The sequence below is a fragment of the Tachypleus tridentatus genome, chromosome 13, assembly GCF_004210375.1.
Source record: "Tachypleus tridentatus isolate NWPU-2018 chromosome 13, ASM421037v1, whole genome shotgun sequence".
Taxonomy (NCBI): Eukaryota; Metazoa; Arthropoda; class Merostomata; order Xiphosura; family Limulidae; genus Tachypleus; species Tachypleus tridentatus.
Window position 1 is genome coordinate 71,548,551 of NC_134837.1, and position 21,711 is coordinate 71,570,261.

Consider the following 21,711-nt stretch of genomic DNA (forward strand, 5'->3'; position numbering starts at 1 on the left):
TAATTTCAACAATAAAATAAATTTGTATTTTTATTGGCAATATAAAATTTACAAACTAAAAATTAAATATTTGATAAAAATTACATCGAAAGACGAACGTGTGTTGACGTTTTAGTCATCAGTTTGTTGAACATAACCAACTAGCTGCAACTGACATTCCAAGTCTTGTTCACTCGACACTACATACATGATGTATGATTTATTAAATTATTATTATAAACACTTTATGTTTTATCATACATGAGGTATGATTTGTTAAATTATTATGATAAAACATAAACTGTTTATAATAATATCATGGTGCTAATACCACTGTCCAGTAATTCTTGACAATGTGGTATTATAGTGATGTTTAAGTGTTTATAAATGCATCGTTGATGTTATTGAAACTCATGTTTATGAATGATGGTCCCTGTGACTAGTGGTGATCAGAAAAACAAACAAACAGAAAGTCACACTTTGCACTAAACATTAGATTTGACTTCTTTCCTAGAACCATGACTACTGAAGTAACGATGATATGTATGACTGAATGATTTTTTTATTATGACTATGTGGTGATCTTACGATGGTGGGGGTGATATGGTTGCATACTTTTTTTTTTAAATTCCACTACATGGTGGTGTTAAGACAGAGAGGGTGGTGATATGACAACATTGATATGTGTTAATACTTACATGTTTAATAAAGTGAACACCATTTCAGATTTACATCAACATCAATGTTTATTGTCTTAGTAATCTTAGTTTCAACAATTTTACAATGTCCAGTGTAGTATCATTGTATATTTAATATGTTGTTAATGCTTATTGATATTAATCATAATAGGTAACGTTGTACAACACTTTACTGAATTAGTGTTAATGCAATGGTATTTATATTTTAATTGTCTCCAAAGGCTTTGTTTATGCCTTGTACAAATCATTCTCCGAACCTTTGCGGAGTGCACTTATTTTGAAGCATTATTCACATGTGACTCTTTTGGAATTTTGGAGAAAATCTATTCCTTATTTTCAGTATAACCTCATCGATGGGAAATGCTGATGAAGAATGTAGACATGACAGTCAAAAGACTTTCCTAGACAAGATGGACTGTTCATTATAACGCTGTGAACGCAGTGAAGGCAAATTTTGAAAAGCTGACCTCAACTCTTGAAGTAATTGTGGACATAAGAGCATCAGCCCAAATTTTGCTGTCAGCTGTAAGTGATTTCTCTTTCTTTAAGTTACTTTTCTTTCTGGTGTGAAGTCCTGAAAGAAATTAATCTCACACAAAAGAATTTTTAAATACTTGGAATCAGTCTTGAAACGTGCATTGTGAAGTTCCAAGCCCCAAAACTGTTTCTTGAAGATCAGCGCAATGAAATTGTAGAGAAAGTCATTCATTATGTAACTACAAAGTGTGAGGAAATGGGCATTTGTATGGAGAGACGAATGAAAGTAAAGCTCTGTAAAAGGATGCTGGTCTCACAGTACCAGAGGAAGAAAAAGGGCTATGTTTGAAAGTTTTTATCGTTTTCCTCAAGAATTGGAGATTCGTTCTAAGGTAATGGATCAAATTCTGTCAATCTTCATTGCTATTCAGCCAAACACGTCTGTAGTGTATTTCAAATTTGACTCAGATTTTCATTGAATTTTCTGATGACGATATCAGTGTGGAAAATGGACAACTTCGGAGACATTTGGAAACTGCCAAAGTCAGCGTCGAAGAGACAAAGAAATGGAGAGAATTACAGTTTCTGGTGTTTATTGTGAAATTGAATTTTTGTGAATCTCTGCCAAGTTTGTCACTATGTTTGAGATTATTTTGACTGTATATGTATCTACTGCTTCATGTGAAAGAAGTTTTTCCAAATTGAAACTGATAAAAGATTTCTTTCGCTCGACCATGAGGCAGACAAAAATAGACAAATCTGGCTTTTCTTCCACTTGAACATGAATATGCATAGAAGGTAAAATTTGATGAGGTCAATTTCCAAAAAATAAGGCTCGAAAGCAGAAACTGAATCCTCTTTATTTACCTTTGAAGAATAAACTGAACGTTAAAACCGGATTTCCTTTGTTTTTTGTATAAAACAAAATGCTACTAGTATTACCTGTCCACTAAACTTTTAAAGTCCTGCATTTTTCTTATTTCCAATTTGCTTATGACAGTACCGTTTGAAATATACTTGCAAACATAATATATTTTTGTGTTTAAATATTAAAATTATTTTTGGGAAGTTCCAAAGGAAGGATCTGCACCGGGTGCAAACACTTTAAGTGCTGTAAGTGTATTTTTCAATTGCTTATTGCCTTTGACAGGCCCTAAATATGACTTTTCTTGATAAATCCAAATACGTAATGTTTTAGCACGAAATTGTTTTGTTTTTCCTAAAAAAAATGTTGTGACATGTTCTTACGTAGTATCGGTTCTTTTTAATTATTTTGTTAAAGATTAGTGTAGAATTCAGTCTGCGCCACGATAATAAATATGGTTATTTCTTTAATAACATCTTACACAGGCAACAGGCTACATTAACTGTTAGGCCTAACTTCATGAGCAACAGTTAAATAGAAATTCTGAAGCTAATATATGCCTAACTCACAAAGAAACTTCGAAAGTTACTTTAAAAATTGTCTTACTAATGAGCCCATAACAAACACGCTGAACGACTTATTGAATCGCTTACTAACTCGATAACTGGCGAACATATATACTAATTCTCACTATCTACCTCACTAACTGACACTTAACTGATTCACTATTTAATCTTAAGTCACTCAGTCATATCATAACAAGCTCTCCCTAGCAAACAAACATACAAATTAAAATATTCAAATTATAGCTTACAATAATACCATAAAGGTTAGAAAGTGCCTCTACTGAAGTTTAGGTATTTTAGTTAGTTATTAATTAAATTTTGTAGAAAAGTTTTATGCACAAAGATGTGATTATGCTAAATGTAACCATCTGAGTCATTTTTAATTAGACCCGGGATGGCTAGGTGGTTAAGGCACTCGACTCTTAACCTGAGGGCCGTGGGTTTGAATCCACGTCACACCAAACATGCTCGCCCTTTCAGCCGTGGGGGCGTTATGATGTAATGATCAATCCCACTATTCGTTGGTAAAAGAGTAACCCAAGAGTTGGCAGTGGGTGGTAATGATTAACTGCCTTCCCTCTAGTTTACACTGCTAAATTAGGGACGGCTAGCGCAGATAGCCCTTGTGTAGCTTTCCGCGAAATTCAAAACAAACCACACCATTTTTATTTAATAGTCTAATCTTCATATGGTTTTATTTGCCTACGAGAAGTTCCATGCATATGAAATTTGACTAACCCATTAACCATTAAGTAACCAAGAAACAATACAAGTGTATTAGGTTCATTTTTATGAAATATGAGAAGCTTTTAATACACATTAAAAGTCTGTTGTACACAAAAGATTAGGTTTTTAATATAGTATTTTTACTAAAGGTTTATCTATGAGCTTACAAAGCCTTTATTGAATCGGTCCTATTGAAAACTGATTTTAATGCTGATATATTTCTAACTGTAAAGAAAAATTGAAGAAAAAATTCTTGTGAAATTTCGCATGCGTGTATGGGTGTCCACATACACTATGTGCGTTACTGTTAAAAACAGTTTGAATAAAAATTTGTCATTGATGAAGAAACTGGTTACGATCAGTGATCTTTGTTTTATGATTTTAATTTCAAAGGAACAAACTTCAATGTAAAGCATTTACACAACAACAACTACACAGTCTGTGAGTGGCACTAACTGGGTGTAGTAAGATAACGAATGCGTGGCTTTTGTAGTGTCGGACAGCCCGGCATGGCCAGGTGGGTTAAGGCGGTCTACTCGTAATCTGATGTTCGCTGGTTCGAATCCCCTTCGCACCAAACATGCTCGCCCTTTCAGCCGTGGGGGCATTATAATGTTACGGTCAATCCCACTATTCGTTGGTAAAAGAGTAGCTCAAGAGTTGGCGGTGGGTGGTGATGACTTACACTGCTAAATTAGGGACGGCTAGCATAGATAGCCCTTGAGTAGGTTTGCGCGAAATTAAAAACAAAACAAAACAGTAGTATCGACTGATTAAGCACCATCTAGATATACAGATCAGTATTTATGTGATGCCCCCTTTCGGCTAAGCCATCTTTTCGTAAGCCAAATTTTAGCAAAATCTGATACGTAAATGAAATATCATTACTACTTAGAAACTGTTATTTTCGCACAAAGCTGTGTAATACTCTATTTGTACTGTGCCCATCATGGGTATTGAAATACGAGTTTCAGGACCATAAATCCAGATATTTATCGCTGAGCCACTGTGTGAGTATGTGGGAAGGGGATCAGAGGAAGTGTTATTTTTTTCTTTAGTAAGATGAAACTGAGTTTACGCTTATTGATTATTAACTGAGTTATTAAATGTTTCATTCAATATGGCGATTTTGCATAACAATAGTTCAGTTAAACTATTTTAACAACATGATTAAACTTTTAAAAAATGAAACGAAAGAACGTCACGTAGTTTGTTTTATAAGTAATGAAGAAGTTCGACATATTTCACAAACTCTGCTTCTTAACAAAGACTTTACAACCATACTTCTGTGTTGTCAAACTTCGTTGGACAACAACCATATGAATACTATCCCAACCCTTTACCAATAAATGTACTGTTTTCGTAGGTAAACAGTGTCCATGTCCCGTTAAAACAAGCCAAAGTCACAAAAGTCCATTGTCGCTATATGCTCTCCTGAATGGTCAAACGCACTTGCTGTGATTCTTATTTCTCTATCCATCTTCCTTACGAAATCGGCCTGGCATGACCAGGTGGTTAGGACGTTCAACTCGTAATCTGAGGATCGCGGGTTCCAATCCCCGTCATACCAAACATGCTCGCCTTTTCAGCCGTGGGGGCGTTATAATGTTACGATCAATTCCACTATTCGTTGGTAACAGAGTAGCCCAAGAGTTGGCGGTGGGTGGTGATGATTAGCTGCCTTCCTTCTAGTTTTGCACTACTAAATTGGGGACGGCTAGCGCAGATAGCCTTCGTGTAGCTTTGCGCGGAATTCAAAAACAAACAAACTCAAGAAAACAGTCTAATTTTTCAGGAAGTTTTTCTTCGCAACACAACATTCACTATATGGTTTCGAAATCTTTGTTGTCTATAGGAAACAACACCTTCTTCTATGTGACGTGCCCTCTGGCTCTACATCATTGAACATTCTCGAGGTATGAATATTTTTTTTTCGTAAGGAGTGGTCACGCACCATGGTGAAGTTCTGGAGTTTGTTTTTAAGCTCAAAGCTACACGGGGGGTTATTTCTACTGTGTCTATAACGGGTATCGAAAGTAGATTTTTAGTGTTATAAGCCCATTGACTTACATCCAGTTAGTGACACCCACAGGTTAAGTAGCTGTTTTTCTAAAAGTACTTTCTGTCGAATTTTTTTCTTTGAAATTAAAATCATAAAAACAAGAATCACTAAACATAAACAGTTTCTTCATTAGTAATAGGCCCGGCTAGGCCAAGCGTGTTAAGGCGTGTGACTCGTAATCTGAAGGTCGCGGGTTCGCATCCCGGTCGCGCCAAACATGCTCGCCCTTTCAGCCGTGGGGGCGTTATAATGTGACGGTCAATCCCACTATTCGTTGGTAAAATAGTAGCCCGAGAGTTGGCGGTGGGTGGTGATGACTAGCTGCCTTCCCTCTAGTCTTACACTGCTAAATTAGGGACGGCTAGCACAGATAGCCCTCGAGTAGCTTTGTGCGAAATTCCAAAACAAAACAAAGAAACTTCATTAGTAATAAATTTCATTGAAACTGTTTTTTAAACTAAAGAAATTTTGTTCCCTGAAACTTCACAACACATCTTGTAATACTGCTATTTTGTAAAGTGTTACATAATTAACAGTCTTTTATCGTGTAAGTTAAAAATTTAGACTTTATAGAAAATATGTGATTAAATCTAGCGAGCAGTATATTACCAGTTATTTCAGATCACGAGCAAACTGTTTTTAAGTTGTACCAATTAATTGTTTCCATTAGAGATTAATGAAAAAAAAGTTATTGTATTGTCTGTTTTTTCAGGAATCTGTTACGAATGATGAAGAAAAAGATAAAAACAGGATAGAGGTAAAAATATTTTTATCTATCAATATTATTCGGTGAATGATGGAAAATAACGAGGGCTAAAACAAACAGCTTCGTACCTGTGATGCAGTAGAGTGTATTCTAATAGGAGAGATATCTGTCACAGCAGTGAGGATACGTTGCTTGTCAGGCTTAACTTCTGTTTACGATCCTCAAATAGGGCATAACTTTGGAATAAAAACTAAAATAGATATCTCAACGTAACACAGAAGAGATCGTTTAACCCACATGTGTGTAGGGTGTTGTTCGATTGTAACCAACACCTGTGTTACATGCTGGTGAAAGATTTGAATGTGCTGAGTTAGTGTTAGATACGTAATAGAAGTTTTATTTATAAACAAAGTATTTATTCAATCTATGAAAACAAAAGTGACAGTTGAGATAATAGCGTTGATATGAGGAGTTATTATTTTTAACATATTCGTAATTCGTCGTGTTATCAGGGATTATTTTAACAACAGTATTTAACAACTATTAATTACATTTTGTATTTTTTCTCCTGTTAATAATAGATTCATTGTTACATTTTTCACAGAAGTGCTTTATTTATTATAACTTTTTACTCATCTGTGTGAGAGATTTCGACAAAAACGTACTGCTAATATACCTGAAGAGATGTTTTTACTGCTAATATACCTGAAGAGATGTTTTTACTGCTAATATACCTGAAGAGATGTTTTTACTGCTAATATACCTAGAGATGTTTTTACTACTAATGCACCTAAAGAGATGTTTTTACTACTAATATACCTAAAGAAATGTTTTTACTACTAATACACCTAAAGAGATGTTTTTACTGCTAATATACCTAAAGAAATGTTTTTACTACTAATGCACCTAAAGAGATGTTTTTACTACCAATACACCTAAAGAGATGTTTTTACTACTAATACACCTAAAGAGATGTTTTTACTACTAATACACCTAAAGAGATGTTTTTACTACCAAAACACCTAGAGAGATGTTTTTACTACTAATACACCTAAAGAGATGTTTTTACTACCAATACACCTAAAGAGATGTTTTTACTACCAATACACCTAAAGAGATGTTTGCCTTTCGTGATAAATTCCTCCCTCTTCTTCTCGCTATCTTTACAGTTAATGTTATCAGTTAAACAACTATTTTTCCACTGGTGAAATGATCATACGACTTTGTCAATCATTTTATTATAAATATTTAAAGAAAAGTAATTTGCGTTAATTAACCTAAAATAACACATATATAAAAAGTATATTTGCTGTTCAGAAATTATAAAAACAATGTTACATTTAGTTTGTCTTGGCACCCATTTCACGGTGAAGATAGGTGTTTTCTGTTCACTTCACCTCATCGTACTGTTTTCATATTGTTTTCTGCTCAGTACGTTTGATTCTGTTGTTTCCTGTTCAACACATCTGATTCTGTTGTTTTCATATTGTGTTCTGTTCAATACATCTGATTCTGTTGTTTTCATATTGTGTTCTGTTCAATAATCTGATTATGTTGTTTTCTTATTGTGTTCTATTCAATACATCTGATTATGTTGTTTTCTTATTGTGTTGTGTTCAATACATCTGTTTCTGTTGTTTTCATATTGTGTTCTGTCCAATATAGACAGTTTATCAACGTTTAAAAAATCATAAGCACAAAACTGATTGTAATAAAGAGCCGTTTCACGATTTGAGCAACATGTTTAAAATAAAGCAGCAATGATTTCTGTTTGATATGTGAACTTTAAAGGTCGTTCAAGAACTGTTGCCTAGACATTTGGGTTTTAATTTCCCAAGACTCGGCATGGCCAGTTGGGTAGGGAAATTGACTTGAATCTCTATCCCACCAAACATACTCGCCATTTCAGCCGTAGGAGGCGTTATATAAATGCGCTCAATCCTACTATTCGTTGGTAAAAGAGTAGCCCAAGAATTGGCGATGGATGGTGATGACTAGCTGCCTTTCCTCTAGACTTACACTGCTAAATTAGAAACGGCTAACACAGATAGTCCTCGTGTTGCTTTGCGCGGAATTCAAAACAAACTATTTTCCCAAATAGAACATATATAGTACTCCCACCTTAAAATGTCATTAATTACTCGGCTAACTCCTTTGATGTTGAAAGATAACGTACATGGTAATCAGGGACGTCAAAACCGTGTCCCTCCCAATTCCAGTTTTGATCCAATAGCGAAACGCCCGTTTGAATGTGGAAGTAGAAGCTTGTGTATAACTGTTATGGAAATCGTTGCATCAGTTTCGAATCCAATTTTCATGATTAACATGGTGCACAATGTGCCTTCCTCCTTCACACGAAAAAAACATCAAATGTTCCCCTGCTTATGACAGTAATATAAAATTGTTAAACCTTTTTATTCGAGTTTACAGTTTGAAAGGTAAGTTTTTAGTAATGTTAAATTGTTAGAACTTTTCATTCGAGTTCAAATATTTAAAAACAAAGTTTATGATAATGTTAAATTGTTTCATCCTATTCTACGACTTCAGATTTTGAAATAGTGTTTACAGTGGAATTAAGTTGTAAAGAATTATATTTTCAATTTAACCCCTAGTTTATTCGAAATGTAAAATTTTGTTTACAAGGAATGTCATCAAGTGGAAGTGGAGACGGCTGTTGCGAATCCTTGTTAAAGAACGAAATCAATAACAATGAACAAAAGTAAGTAATTTTTATGTGAAGTTATGAAGTACAAATACTTTCATTAACTTGTTGCTAGTATATATTTATAACAATATATGAATTGGAAAGAGCTTTACTTATGCTGGCTGGTAATCTGGTTCACATGTTCCAAATGTTTATTGTAGACTTACATACGAAATCGGTAAATTATGACTTTTTCCAATGAGCTTGGAACCTTTTTAGGTTAAACGTGAGAACACGGTCTATGGGATGTAATGGTAGCAGTCCTGGGCCGTCTAAATCATCCAATGTACTTGTTGTGAAACCACAGTCCGCGCCTTCTGGTGTCAGTTTCAAGCGCCTTCCACGCATCACAACTACGCCACCAATTCAAAACCAAAGAAAATGGGTAAGTTTCATCACACAATCGAATAGTTTTTAAATCACATAAATTAAATGGTTAAAAGAATAATCTAATAATGTTATTTTCGTAATTTGGTCATATTTTCGAGAGGGCGTTGCTCTTATTGATACTGTTATTTTATTAGAATTTCTTTATCACGAATGTTAAAGAACATCCGACAGTTTGAAAAGTGGATATGTAAAACATACATACACAAACAGAACGTTATGAGTTAATGAAGACAAGGACTGGTAACGGAAAAACAACAGAACGTTATGAGTTAATGAAGACAAGGACTGGTAACGGAAAAACAACAGAACGTTATGAGTTAATGAAGACGAGGACTGGTAACGGAAAAACAACAGAACGTTATGAGTTAATGAAGACGAGGACTGGTAACGGAAAAACAACAGAACGTTATGAGTTAATGAAGACAAGGACTGGTAACGGAAAAACAACAGAACGTTATGAGTTAATGAAGACAAGGACTGGTAACGGAAAAACAACAGAACGTTATGAGTTAATGAAGACGAGGACTGGTAACGGAAAAACAACAGAACGTTATGAGTTAATGAAGACAAGGACTGGTAACGGAAAAACAATTTTGATGTTTTAGTCTTATTTCGAACATTTTTTTAAATGTATTCATATATATTAATTGTGTTATAGCCTAAAAACAAGTTGAAACAAAAATAACTTAAAATAATAAACTAAAAACGCTGCACTAATTGAAGAGATGCCTTTATAGTTTCTACCCTGGTATCTTTTTAATTAGTGCAGCGTTTTTGTTTATTATTTTTAATTTATTTTTGTTTTGGCTTGTTTTTATGTTATAACAAACTAATATAATTAATTAGTCAGAGGTGTGGATTTGCTGTTTTTAACGCAGTACTTCCTTTTAATTTTGTTTACTTAACTTTATCAATATTAATTTTCTCTAATATATATATATGTGTGTGTGTGTGTGTGTGCATAAAATATTTCTAATATTTTTTGTAATTATTATTCCACTAAGTGGAATCATGAAGGCCAAACCGTAAAGCTAGTATATACACTGCTGGCCAAAATCTTAAGGCCAATGAACATAAAGAAAAAAATATACATTTTGCGTTGTTAGACTCAACCACTTATTTGAGTAGAGCTTCGAAAGATGAAAATAAGAAAAGGGAAAATAAAAATAAAAAACATTTTAGCATTTAATAAGGAAAATGTGAATACTATGAAATCAGCCTAAATACTCGCTGGTCAAAAGTTTAAGACCATACTGAAACGAAGCGCTAATCGGTAAACATGTGTCGAAATTTAGGTATTTGCATTCAAACATTAGCGTTGTCAATATTTCCCACTGACATCTCCTGTGTTACATTGGGTAAAAACATGGCAAAGGCTAAAACGTTGACAGAGATTGAACGTGGCAGAATTGTCGAGCTGCAAAAGCAAGGTCTCTCTCAACGTGCCACCGCTGGTGAGATTGGACGTAGTAAAACTGATGTTGCAAATTTCTTAAAAGACCATGAGGGATATGGAATGAGAATCTCAAGTGGTCGGCCCAAGAAAATTTCGCCGGCGTTGAGCAGGATGATTCGATAGGTTGTCCGTCAAGTCACCAGCCGATCGTCGAACCAGATTAAGGCTCTTACAGATGCAGAATGCAGCTGAAGAACAATAAGACGGCATCTACGAGAGAAAGGCTTTACAAACCGTAAACGTCTTCAAAGGTCACGCCTCCTTCCACACCACGAAACAACTCAGTTAAACTTTGCTGAGAAGCACCAAACATGGGATGTAGAAAAATGGAAGAAGGTTTTGTTCTATGATGAGAAAAAAATTTAACCTGGTTGGTCCAGATAGCTTTCAACACATCGTTACTGGCACGATAAGGATATTCCATCGGAGATATTTTCTACACGACACAGTGGAGGAGGTTCCATTATGATTTGGGGTGCTTTCTCCTTCCATGGAACAATGGAGCTTCAGGTTATACAGGGGCGTCAAATAGCAGCTGGCTACATTGGCATGTTGGAGAGAGCATCCTTATTGACTGAAAGCCCTCGCTTGTGTGGAAATGACTGGATCTTTCAGCAGGACAACACTGCAATCCACAATGCCCACAGGACAAAGGACTTTTTCATGGCGAATAACGTGATTCTTTTGAAACATCCAGCGTGTTCGCCAGAACTGAACCCCATTGAAAATGTTTGGAGATGGATGGCAAGGGAAGTTTATGGAAATGGACGTCAATTCCAAACAGTGCATGATCTTCGTGAAGCCATCTTCACCACTTGGAATAATATTCGAGCCAGCCTTCTGTAAACGCTTATATCGACCATGCCAAAGCGAATGGTTGAAGTTATTCGCAATGACGATTGTGCAACTCACTACTGAGACCTCTTGTTGGGCATTTCCTACCCTGTTTAGGACTTTTTTTTGGTATGGTCTTAAGCTTTTGACCAGCTAGTATTTAGGCTAATTTCATAGCGTTCAGATTTTCCCTATTAAATGCTAAAATGTTTTTTATTTTAATTTTCCCTTTTCTTACTGTAATCTCTGAAAGCTCTACTCAAATAAGTGATTGAGTCCAACAACGCAAAATGCATATTTTTTCTTCATGTTCAGTGACCTTAAGATTTTGGCCAGCAATGTATGTATTACATACTAGCTCTATGCATCAAACCATGTCAATAAATGCAACATGCTGATTTGTTAGACATTTATATACATATTATAAGTTATAAATTTATTTTTTATAAATCTTTTTTCTAGACGTTCCCTTGTTACCCAAGGCGTGTTGTAAAAGGTACATCCATTCAAACAGAAATAGAAATTCCAGAATATCAAAATGGTGAGTAATTATCAATTTCATGAAAACGTTTATTGCAATTACTTTGTGATAATAATAATAAGTCTGTTAAAATCTTGATTTTTTTGTCAATAGAGATGCTCATATAAAGTGCATAGGGCATCTGTTAAAAAAATCTAATTAGGAAGTTCTAACACAGTTTTTCTGACGTTTATTACGTGGTTTCCAGTCTGAATATCCCAACACTTCTCTTGAGTAACCTATATTTATACCTCTATGCGCGATCAACTGCTATCAAACCGTAAACTTTTTGTTGCAAGTGCAAAGCGAGGAGAAACTAAGGTTTCTGATCACCCCTGGTGATATCTCAGGCTCCTTCGAGGCCTGAGTGAGCATAAGCCTAAATACCTGCCACGATTATTGCATGGTATTGCAGTTCTAATACATCATTGTAATTGAAGCTTGAAGATCGGCCTACAGGAGATTCAATTTATTTATTTTCATAAAAGCGATTCTTCATCCAATCACGTATACCATTGGTCAAATATATCAATAATAAGGACGAGGCTTAGCAACTCGTTTTTTGTTGTTGTTTTTAAACAAAGGGTTTAAGTTACCAATTCCAACTTTTTTGTTTTATAAACGATTGTTTGGAAGATTATAATACATTTTAAGAAGAATGTGATATATATATATGTATATATGCTAAGCTAACATTTTCTGGAGTATAGGAAAATGTAACCTGATTTACTTGGTGTGATTAAATGTTTTAAGTATGGTTAACGATAATACTCAGTAAAACCATCAAAACTTCAACAGGTGACATTTGTGTTATATATACGTATTTACACTGGGAAGAGGAAAAGTTACTTATTACGTAAATCAGACATATTACTGGCTTTGATCTCCGAAGTGCTATAAATATTTTCTAACAGGGATTATTTACCAGTGCATTTTGTTTTTATATCTCGTTCTATACATTATTTATCCAATCACTAGCTGACAACCACTGACATTGTTAATAAAACTAGCATCTGTTCGGCCGGTGGATCAGCGTTAAGATTATGGATTTACAACTCTAATATCTGGAGTTTGAATCCACATGGTAAAAGATCTCGAATAGCCCATTTAGTACCTATCTATATACTAAACAAACGAAAAAACATCAAAACACGTTGATATCCAGATAGTGGCGGCACCTTGTAATTAACATATCTTATTTTGTAATAAAATTGCTACTTCGACTGAAGTGTCATTCTGCAGCATATTACTGTAACATTTTCAAAGTCAAACGTTTGTGTACAAATACATATTTGTGTGTGTGAAAGAAAAGAGTTTTACATCAGTTGATGGCTTAACGTCTAATAACATTTTGAATTGGTTATTACTTTAGTAAGACTCTTATGGTGGAGCCCCCGCTAGTACAGCGGTAAGTCTACGGATTTACAACGCTAAAATTAAGGGTTTGATTCCCCTCGGTGGGCTCAGCAAGTAGCTCAACGTGGCTTTGTTATAAGAAACACAAACACACGGTGGAGGATTGATAACTGAGTCAACAAATTTGTTTGTCAGTCTTACAATTGTTTCACTTTTGTGAACATTAAATTTGTGTTCCAACCAAGCACGAAAGATACAAAAACCGTTGTAGGTACCAGAAAAAAAGTTGTCTGTTTGTAGCACAAAGCTACACAATGGGCTGTCCGTACTCAGCCCACTGGGTTATTAAAATAAGATTGATACGAATTTGATTTACTGTTTAGCCATCTAGCGGACAGAAAGCTAATAAGTGAAATTTTGGGCAATTGTTTTGTTTGTTTTTGAATCTTGCGCAAAGCTACACAAGGGCTATCTGCGCTAGCCGTCCCTACTTTAGCAGTGTAAGACTAGGGAGAAGGCAGCTAGTCATCACCACCCACCACCAACTCTTGGGCTACTCTTTTACCAACGAATAGTTGGATTGACCGTCGCATTATAACCACGGCTGAAAGGGCGAGCATGTTTGGTGTGACGGGGATTCGAAACCGCGATCCTCAAATTAGGAGTCGAATGCCTTAACCCATCTGGCCACGCCAGGCCTTTCTTGGGCAAGCAGCGTCTATTATACTAGTGTGAAGTTAGGCCAATCATCAAACGTTAGTTAATTTGTAAATTTTAAAAATACAAGAAATAAAATGCTTTTGCTATCATTAAAAATGTGAGACTTTTCTTCTTTCTCATTTTTTACCGAATAATTAAAAAGAAACCTCAAAAGTTACAGTTTAAACACCAACAGCTAGGGAAGCATTTTAAACCATTAGGCCTAAAATCTGCGATAAAAAATCAGGTAAGATGCAGATGGTTTTTTTTCTTATTTTTCTTAATTTATCAATTTTGGATTCAACACCAGAAACGTCTTAGTGTAATATTTCACGTATATATTTTGTCTTTCACGTGTCACCCTATTACAGTACAGTTAACTAATGCGTTATTCAGTATTACACTAATATATGTTTACAGGATGGTGAGTGACCTAATATGCATATTTCCGATATTTCCAATGTTTTCGTTCATATGCGGTAATGAATAATATTAACGTTGCTGTTTATATGTTCAGAACAGTTAGGCCTAATTTGTGATGACGAGAAACCCACTTGAAGTAAAAAAGTTTGCAAACTCTCTCTTTGTTAACCTGAAGGTAACCTAAAAAGGTCGAAATGTTGTTTTCTGCTTTATTGCTAAAAGTGCTAATATCCATACTAGCCGTTCCAAGATACACAGTTAGGCCTAATACGACAAGGCGTGTGCTACCAGTACCGTCATACTACCAGAGATGCCAACTATTTCAAATGACTGAGCGTAATGATTGTAGACAAAGCCCTTTCACAGTTTTAGTCCTTTTAGATTTGCCAGAAACAAGACAATCTGGCCTCTCTTTTTTTCCATCTTGTGAATGATCGCATTGGTGTTTCTATGCCGCTTAGAAAACGAGAAATACCCATCTACGCGAGCGCTGATTGGCTGACAAGTACTGATGACGTAACTATGGATTTCTCCACGTACCCAGTATGGAGAAGCACCGCACTCAAACTATTAGTAGACGTCGGAGATACAAATATTTTTTATTATTTCAAGCACAAACATGATTATCGCAAGTAGCCATTTGGACTATGTCTTTTACTTATTATCAAAATTTATTTGTATCTCACTAGAAATTTTCTTTTCACCCCTTTCAAGCCCTGGGGGGAACAATTTATTACTTTATTGTATAGGCCCATATAATATATAATAATTTGGGAGTTGCAACAAGCCGTAATATTTGTCTGTATGAGCGTATAGTCGTAATGTATACACCAAAATCTTAATGATTACGCTAAAATCGTAATGGTTGGCATCTCTGCACTACGCATCGAGCGGAGAACTGCTAGGCCTATTCCCTCACCACCATCTTTTCCGTAATTCGGCCAAGCCCTTGGTGAACGCACCAGGAACAATACCTAAATAGGCTTCGCAACTGCTCCTGCACTAGAACTTGAAAATCTTCACGCCGGCTTTGATTAGGCTTACTTTTTGATAAAGTTCAATGATTTGGACATTCTGTAGTAATGCTTTTGTGAACCTTCAAATTTTAACTCGTAAATTTTTTATACTTTCATGCGAGTAAAACTTTTGGACTACTTGTAGTAACTTAGAAACTGTGTCCATTGGTATGTCAACTGAAGTGCTATCTGGTAATGTTTATTTCATATTTTATTCAGGGACACAGTGGTACGCTGACGGAAGAGAGCCAATGTTACCAAATCCAGACTTAATCGACAAGAGCTTAAATATTTCGCCAGATTGTCAATCAGCAAAACTTGAAAATTCGTCTAAAGGCACGAGTTTTTTAAATCTATTTTTATACCATACTTGTAAAATTAAATACTACATTATTGGGTTTTAAAGCAAACTACTTTTAAACATTTTTTAGTGTATCATTATTAATACGTATACCTTTGTATATATGTGTATGTATTCTTAAGTAGTAACAATCAGATACATCTATTCCTCAAATTTGTTTGGATTCTGTGCCATTTTTATTTAGAAATACTTTTAATTTATAAAGTGTATAACTTAAGATCATATTGCAAACAAAATTTGGGCAAAACCCTGATTGTGAGTTTATAATGCTCGTTTTGAATTTCAGAAACTTTAATAATTGAATAAAAGTTTCAAAATATCTTGTGGATTATTTGAATAGAACCACAATTGTTGTATTAATAATCACATTTCTAATTACGAACAAAACAGTGAAGAATACTTAAGTGGATTTCCGTGTTATAAATTACTTACTAAAATATAAATACTGAAACTTTACATCGAAACAGGTGAGCATCACGTTTCGGTATTTTCTGATAAAAGGTCTGAAGCATGGTCATCTATAAGAAATCCCAACCTGCCTATGGTTTCGCTTGGTGAAAAAAATCGAAAACAAAAATACTCTGAGTCTGAGAGAAAGTCATTGAAAACATTAAAGTGTGCACAAGGTTCTACAAGTGTTCTGTACACCGAAACGTCGTTAACAGTGAGTGAGATGACTAGTAATGGTACTGAGCCAGAATCTGAACATAGCAAGTTCAGGTACGACTCTCGGTCAAACGATCGCCATCGAAGATCACCTAGTAGTCCAAAGAAAAGAAAACCTAAGACAAAAAACAAGAAACAGACAACTTGTAATTTGATTCCGTTGTGCGAAAAAAATGCTAAACAAAATTTAGATGATAATATTTCCAAACGGATTTCTTGCTTAAGTGAAGAAGGATTAGGCCTAACAGACACAGCTCACCAAACAAAATCCAATGCAGAAAAACCCTTAAATGATATGAACGATTCCGTTTTTAGCCATTGTAAACGTGATAAGTTGGCTGACGAAAGAAAAAGCAGTTCAGTTTCCAGAGAAAGTGGATTTGTTGTTGAAGATAGTGAGGGAGCCAGTGTTGATGACAAACTCACAACGGCATCGAATCAAAACACGTCAGATCAAAACATGATTACGTGCGTAAGTAATCCCTTAACGAATTACCCGGATATCGATGAAAATAACTCATTGTCTTGGTCTTGTGTAGAGAGCACTGAGGACAGTGACACTGATGTAAGTGTTCTAGACACAACATCATCTTGTAGTTGTGTTTCATGCTGCAGCTGTTGTTCGTCGTATGAAGAAGGGGAAAACAGTGGGGGAGACTGCCTCCAATGTCTCCAAGAAAATTCTACCCGAGCACTCACACCGGATGTGTTGGTACTGAGCCACCAGATCAAGACTACTGAAGTATGTTTAGAAGCTTCCCATTCCACGAATAATACAGATAAGAACGAAAGTACCCGGATTCTGGACACTTCAACACAAGAAGAAATGGCGCCGATAGAAGAGATACGTAACAACTCAGGTGGATTCCTAGTCCCTCACTTTAATTTACAAAGTGACATAATGCACTCAGCAAAGGTATGTTTTATAGACATTTGATTGGTCGTGTTATGTTAAAAATTAACGAAACTGTTCCGTTACACTCATTCATAAGTCCATTGCACTAAACCGGCGAAGGAAGACCAGTCAAAAGTTTATAACGAAACCCAAAGGTAAACCAAAATCTTGTAACTGTTATAGCCATGTTTAGAGAAACATAAATTCTATAAACTACCAATGCACATTTCGATGACAAAGTTAGATTGTTTACTTGTAATTAAGCACAAAGCTACACATTGGGCTATCTGTACTCTGCCCACCACGTATGTATCAAAGCCCGAATTTTAGCATTGAGGCCCCGCGGTTAGGGCGCTCGACTCGCAATCTGAGGGTCGCGGGCTCAAATCTCTGTCACACCAACGTGCTTCAATCGTGGGAGCATTATAAGTTACGGTGAATCCCACTACTGGTTGGCAAAACAGTAGTCCAAGCGTTTGCGATGGGTGGTGATGTCCAGCTGCCTTTCTTCTTGTCTTATCCTGCTAGTTAGGGAAGGCTAGCACGGATAGCTCTCGTGTAGCTATGTGCGAAATTCAAAAACATACAAACTTTTAACGTTGTAAGTCTGCAGACATGTCGCTATGCCACTACTGGGGAAGGGGGCGCAATAAAGTTAGTTAAAATAAATTTTACATTCCAAATAATTATAAAAAAATTTTGTTTTAACGTACGTTTTACATTTTCGGTTTCCTCAGGACTAACACATGGAACTGAAGAAGCCGAAAAGACAAAATGTCTGTTAAAATAAAAGTTTTTTATAAATATCTGGGGAGTAAAGTTCGTTTTTTCGAACTTTATTTACAAAATCTGTCAGTTCTTTAAGTATGTACTACAAATTTTGAATGCCAACGCACAATACATCATCTAGCAGAACTTACTTCAAAAATGTATATTTCTACCAAATAATAAATATGAGACTCCATTTATAAAGATTAAATGTTCTAGTTACGTGAAAAGCTAGAAGTTCATACTTCCAAACAATAGTGTATCCAACCAAGCAAAACGATCCTCAAAAGCTTGAATAATAGCAGATCTATTTAAAGTGAGAACCAGGGCTGACTTTACCGATTTACTTAAAACATGATAACACGTAAAAGGTATTTCAAAACAAAGCGTGTACGACTTTTTGGGTATTCTTTTCCTGCAAACTTTCGTGAAAAATTTGCTTGTTCATAATCGAATAACATTGTTTGTACTTCAAGGTAAAGTATACTTTTATATACTCTGTTTTGTTATCGACGCCTTCTTCTCATGTTTTTGTATTGTTTTTGCTTGTAGTTAAACTCAAAGCTACACAATGGGCCATCTGTTCTCTGCCTACCATCAGTATCGAAACCCGATTTCTAGCGTTGTAAGTCCACAGACATACTGCTGAGCTATTTATGTATAGAATATACTATTTTAGAATTATATATTATGTTAAATGATCATATTAACATTTTTTTTTCTCTAATATATTTTTGTTAGTTTATTAAGCGTATCTAGTGGTAACCTTCCCTTGAAATTTGCTCGGCATGGCCAGGTGGTTAAGGCACTCGACTCGCAATCTGAGGGTCGAGGTTTCGAATCCCCGTCATACCAAACATGGTCGCTCTTTCAACCGTGGAAGCGTTATAATGTTACGGTCAATCCCACTATTTGTTAGTAATAGAGTAGCCCATGAGTTGGGAGTGGGTGGTGATGACTAGCTGCCTTTCCTCTAGCCTTACGCTGCTAAATTAGTGATGGGTAGCGCTGATAGCCCTCTTGTAGCTTCGCGCGAAATTCAAAACAAACCGAACCCTTGGCATTTTTTGAAATTTAGAAATAAGTGGAAGTTCGTATAGTTCGATTTTCATGATGACAGAGGGTCTAGTGATTATAGCGCTTGAGTTGTAATTAGCGGTTCGTGAGATCGAAACCCTTCACTGAACTTGCTCTCCTTTCAGCCGTGGGGGCGTCATAATGTTATAGTCAATCGTACTATTCGTTGGTGAAAAAAAAAGAGTATCCCAAGAGTAGACGTTGGGTGGTGTTGACTAGTTACTTTGTCTCTAGTCTGTTACTGCTAAATTAAGAACAGTTAATGTAAATAACCTTCAAGTGGCTTTTCTCGGAAGTCAACAAGTGAAAAAAATCACAAAAAATAGGTTTTATATAATATATACTTGAAGCCGTTGGTGAAACTCCATAACTGCAAAATTAAGGGGCAAAAAACAAAGACAATTGTACGTGAAACGTGAACTTTGATAGAAACAGATAAAAAACGCCACAAGACTTGAATATTATAATATTTTACATGAGTTAGCATTCTAATCATTATAACCTTTTGTTTCATAACATTGCATAGTCTTATACTGGTGTGTTAAATTAGCTACTTTATTTATTGGGTCGATTTTTAGTCATCTATACAGACATGTTTCTGTGATGAGAAATTCATGACATAATGTGACTTCGATACATTCATAAAAGATCCCTCCACCCCTGCTTTACTTCTATGCAACAGTGTGTGTGAATGTATAACTAGTGTTTCCTCTTGAAATCATAACACTTTTTATATGTCATGAAAAATTATAGGACATCAAAGAACGGTCAACGAATGTGTTCCCGGACGTTAGCGCCCTCTATGATCAGCTCACTCAAGAAGAATTTCTTTCAACATTGAGCATACACGAAGCTGCCAAAACTGGGGACTTGTACGCAGTTAAACTGCTGCTGAAAACCGACCGGAAACGAATGGAGTAAGACCTCTTCCAAGTTTTATTAACCTCGTTTTATTAAAGTGAACAATCTGAAGAATACAGAAAATGTTTTAACAAAGAGATGAGATATTTAGTACGGATTCGTTGATCTGGTTGAAGCTACGTAATAGACATTCTATGGTTTGCCCACAGTAGGGATCGAACATTGATTTTAAGGTTATAGAAACGCGTTGAAGTTTATCTAGGAGACACCAGGGGGCTTTGGTAATAAATATAGGCGGGAAACCTCAGCAAAATTGCTTGACTTCTCTTCTTCCTGTTTTGCTAAATCCTCTAATAAAAAATCAGTCAAAATCACAAATGTTTTAATCTGTTTTTTATTTGATTTACCAGCATTTTTTAAAACTTGTATGTTTTTCTTATATTTTTACTGTTTCTACTTGTTTTGTATGGCAAAATTACTTAAATATATTTTTCTTCTGTCTGGCTGAATCTTTTGTACAAGAATCGTGTATATTTTACAATTACTTTACAGCAGAATCCCTCACTAATGATCGTGTATTTGTACTACTTCTCTAGTGTTAAGCTCGGCATGGCCAGGTGGTTAAGGCACTCGACTCCTAATCCGAGGGTTGCTGGTTCGAATCCCCGTCACACCAAACATGTTCGCCCTTTCAGCCGTGGAGGCGTTATAATGAGACGGCCAATCCAACTATTCGTTGGTAAAAGAGTAGCCCAACAGTTGGCGGTGGGTGTGATGACTAGCTGCCTTCCCTCTACTCTTACACTGCCAAATTAGGGACGCAGATAGCCCTCGTGTAGCTTTACGCGAAATTCAAAACAAACTAAAATCTATGGTCAAATCCCTGCTAAATCATTTAGAAAAGAGTCGATTGTGATCCATTGGGTAGCATGCTGTATTGTAGCTTCTTAGATCAGTCCCTGCATGGCCAGGTGGTCAGAGGCTTTTGACTCGCAGCCTGAGGATCGAGGGCTCGAATCCTTGTCCTATAAATTAGACAAATCGATAACTGGCACTTGAGTTGTAGTTAACGGTTTACAAAATTGAATTTCTTCGCTGAACTTGCTCTCCCATTTCAGCCTTGGGGACGTTATAATGTGACGGCCAATCCCACTATTCGTTGAAAAAAAGAGAAGCCCAAGAGTTGATGATCGGTTGTGATGACTAGCTGCTTTCCCTTTAGTGTTTCATTGCTAAATTAGAGACGGCTAGCTCATACATCCCTCGTGCATCACTGCGCTAAATTCAAACCAAACCAATCCTTATATCTATGGTTTGTGCCTCATCTACTCTTTGTTACAAAATCGCGCTCTGCATGTTGAGACCATGAGTGGGTTATAAAAGTGATGGCCTAATTTTGCTAAACGATTAGAGTAGCCCAGAAGTTTCGGTGAATGTTACTCTTAATCTAGCATTTCAATATTTTGGCAAATAATTCTTGTGTAGCTTTGTGTGAATATCATAAAAAAAATAAACCTTTAACTATAATCGCAAGTTTTCTACTTCTCTGGCCTAATAAGAATGTGTTAATGTATTTAACTTCTTCAGTCTAGCCACATCCACTAAC

General features: G+C 35.7%; 1 protein-coding gene across 5 annotated transcripts in view; it reads left to right on the forward strand.

The window, feature by feature from the left end:
• The window catches only part of LOC143240113 (uncharacterized), a 72,593-nt gene that overhangs the window by 13,615 nt on the left and 37,267 nt on the right, over positions 1 to 21,711 (forward strand). For 3 of the 5 annotated variants that reach the window (XM_076482011.1, XM_076482008.1, XM_076482012.1), the window contains exons 2-9: positions 1,018 to 1,202; positions 6,086 to 6,130; positions 8,723 to 8,798; positions 9,003 to 9,168; positions 11,926 to 12,004; positions 15,697 to 15,813; positions 16,306 to 17,420; positions 19,998 to 20,161. In XM_076482011.1, coding sequence (XP_076338126.1) covers positions 8,725 to 8,798; positions 9,003 to 9,168; positions 11,926 to 12,004; positions 15,697 to 15,813; positions 16,306 to 17,420; positions 19,998 to 20,161 — 1,715 coding nt within the window. In that variant the 5' untranslated portion in view covers positions 1,018 to 1,202; positions 6,086 to 6,130; positions 8,723 to 8,724. Of the gene's footprint in view, positions 1 to 1,017; positions 1,203 to 5,166; positions 5,228 to 6,085; positions 6,131 to 8,722; positions 8,799 to 9,002; positions 9,169 to 11,925; positions 12,005 to 15,696; positions 15,814 to 16,305; positions 17,421 to 19,997; positions 20,162 to 21,711 lie in introns of all 5 variants that reach the window. The other 2 variants (XM_076482009.1, XM_076482010.1) reach the window with 2 other exon arrangements.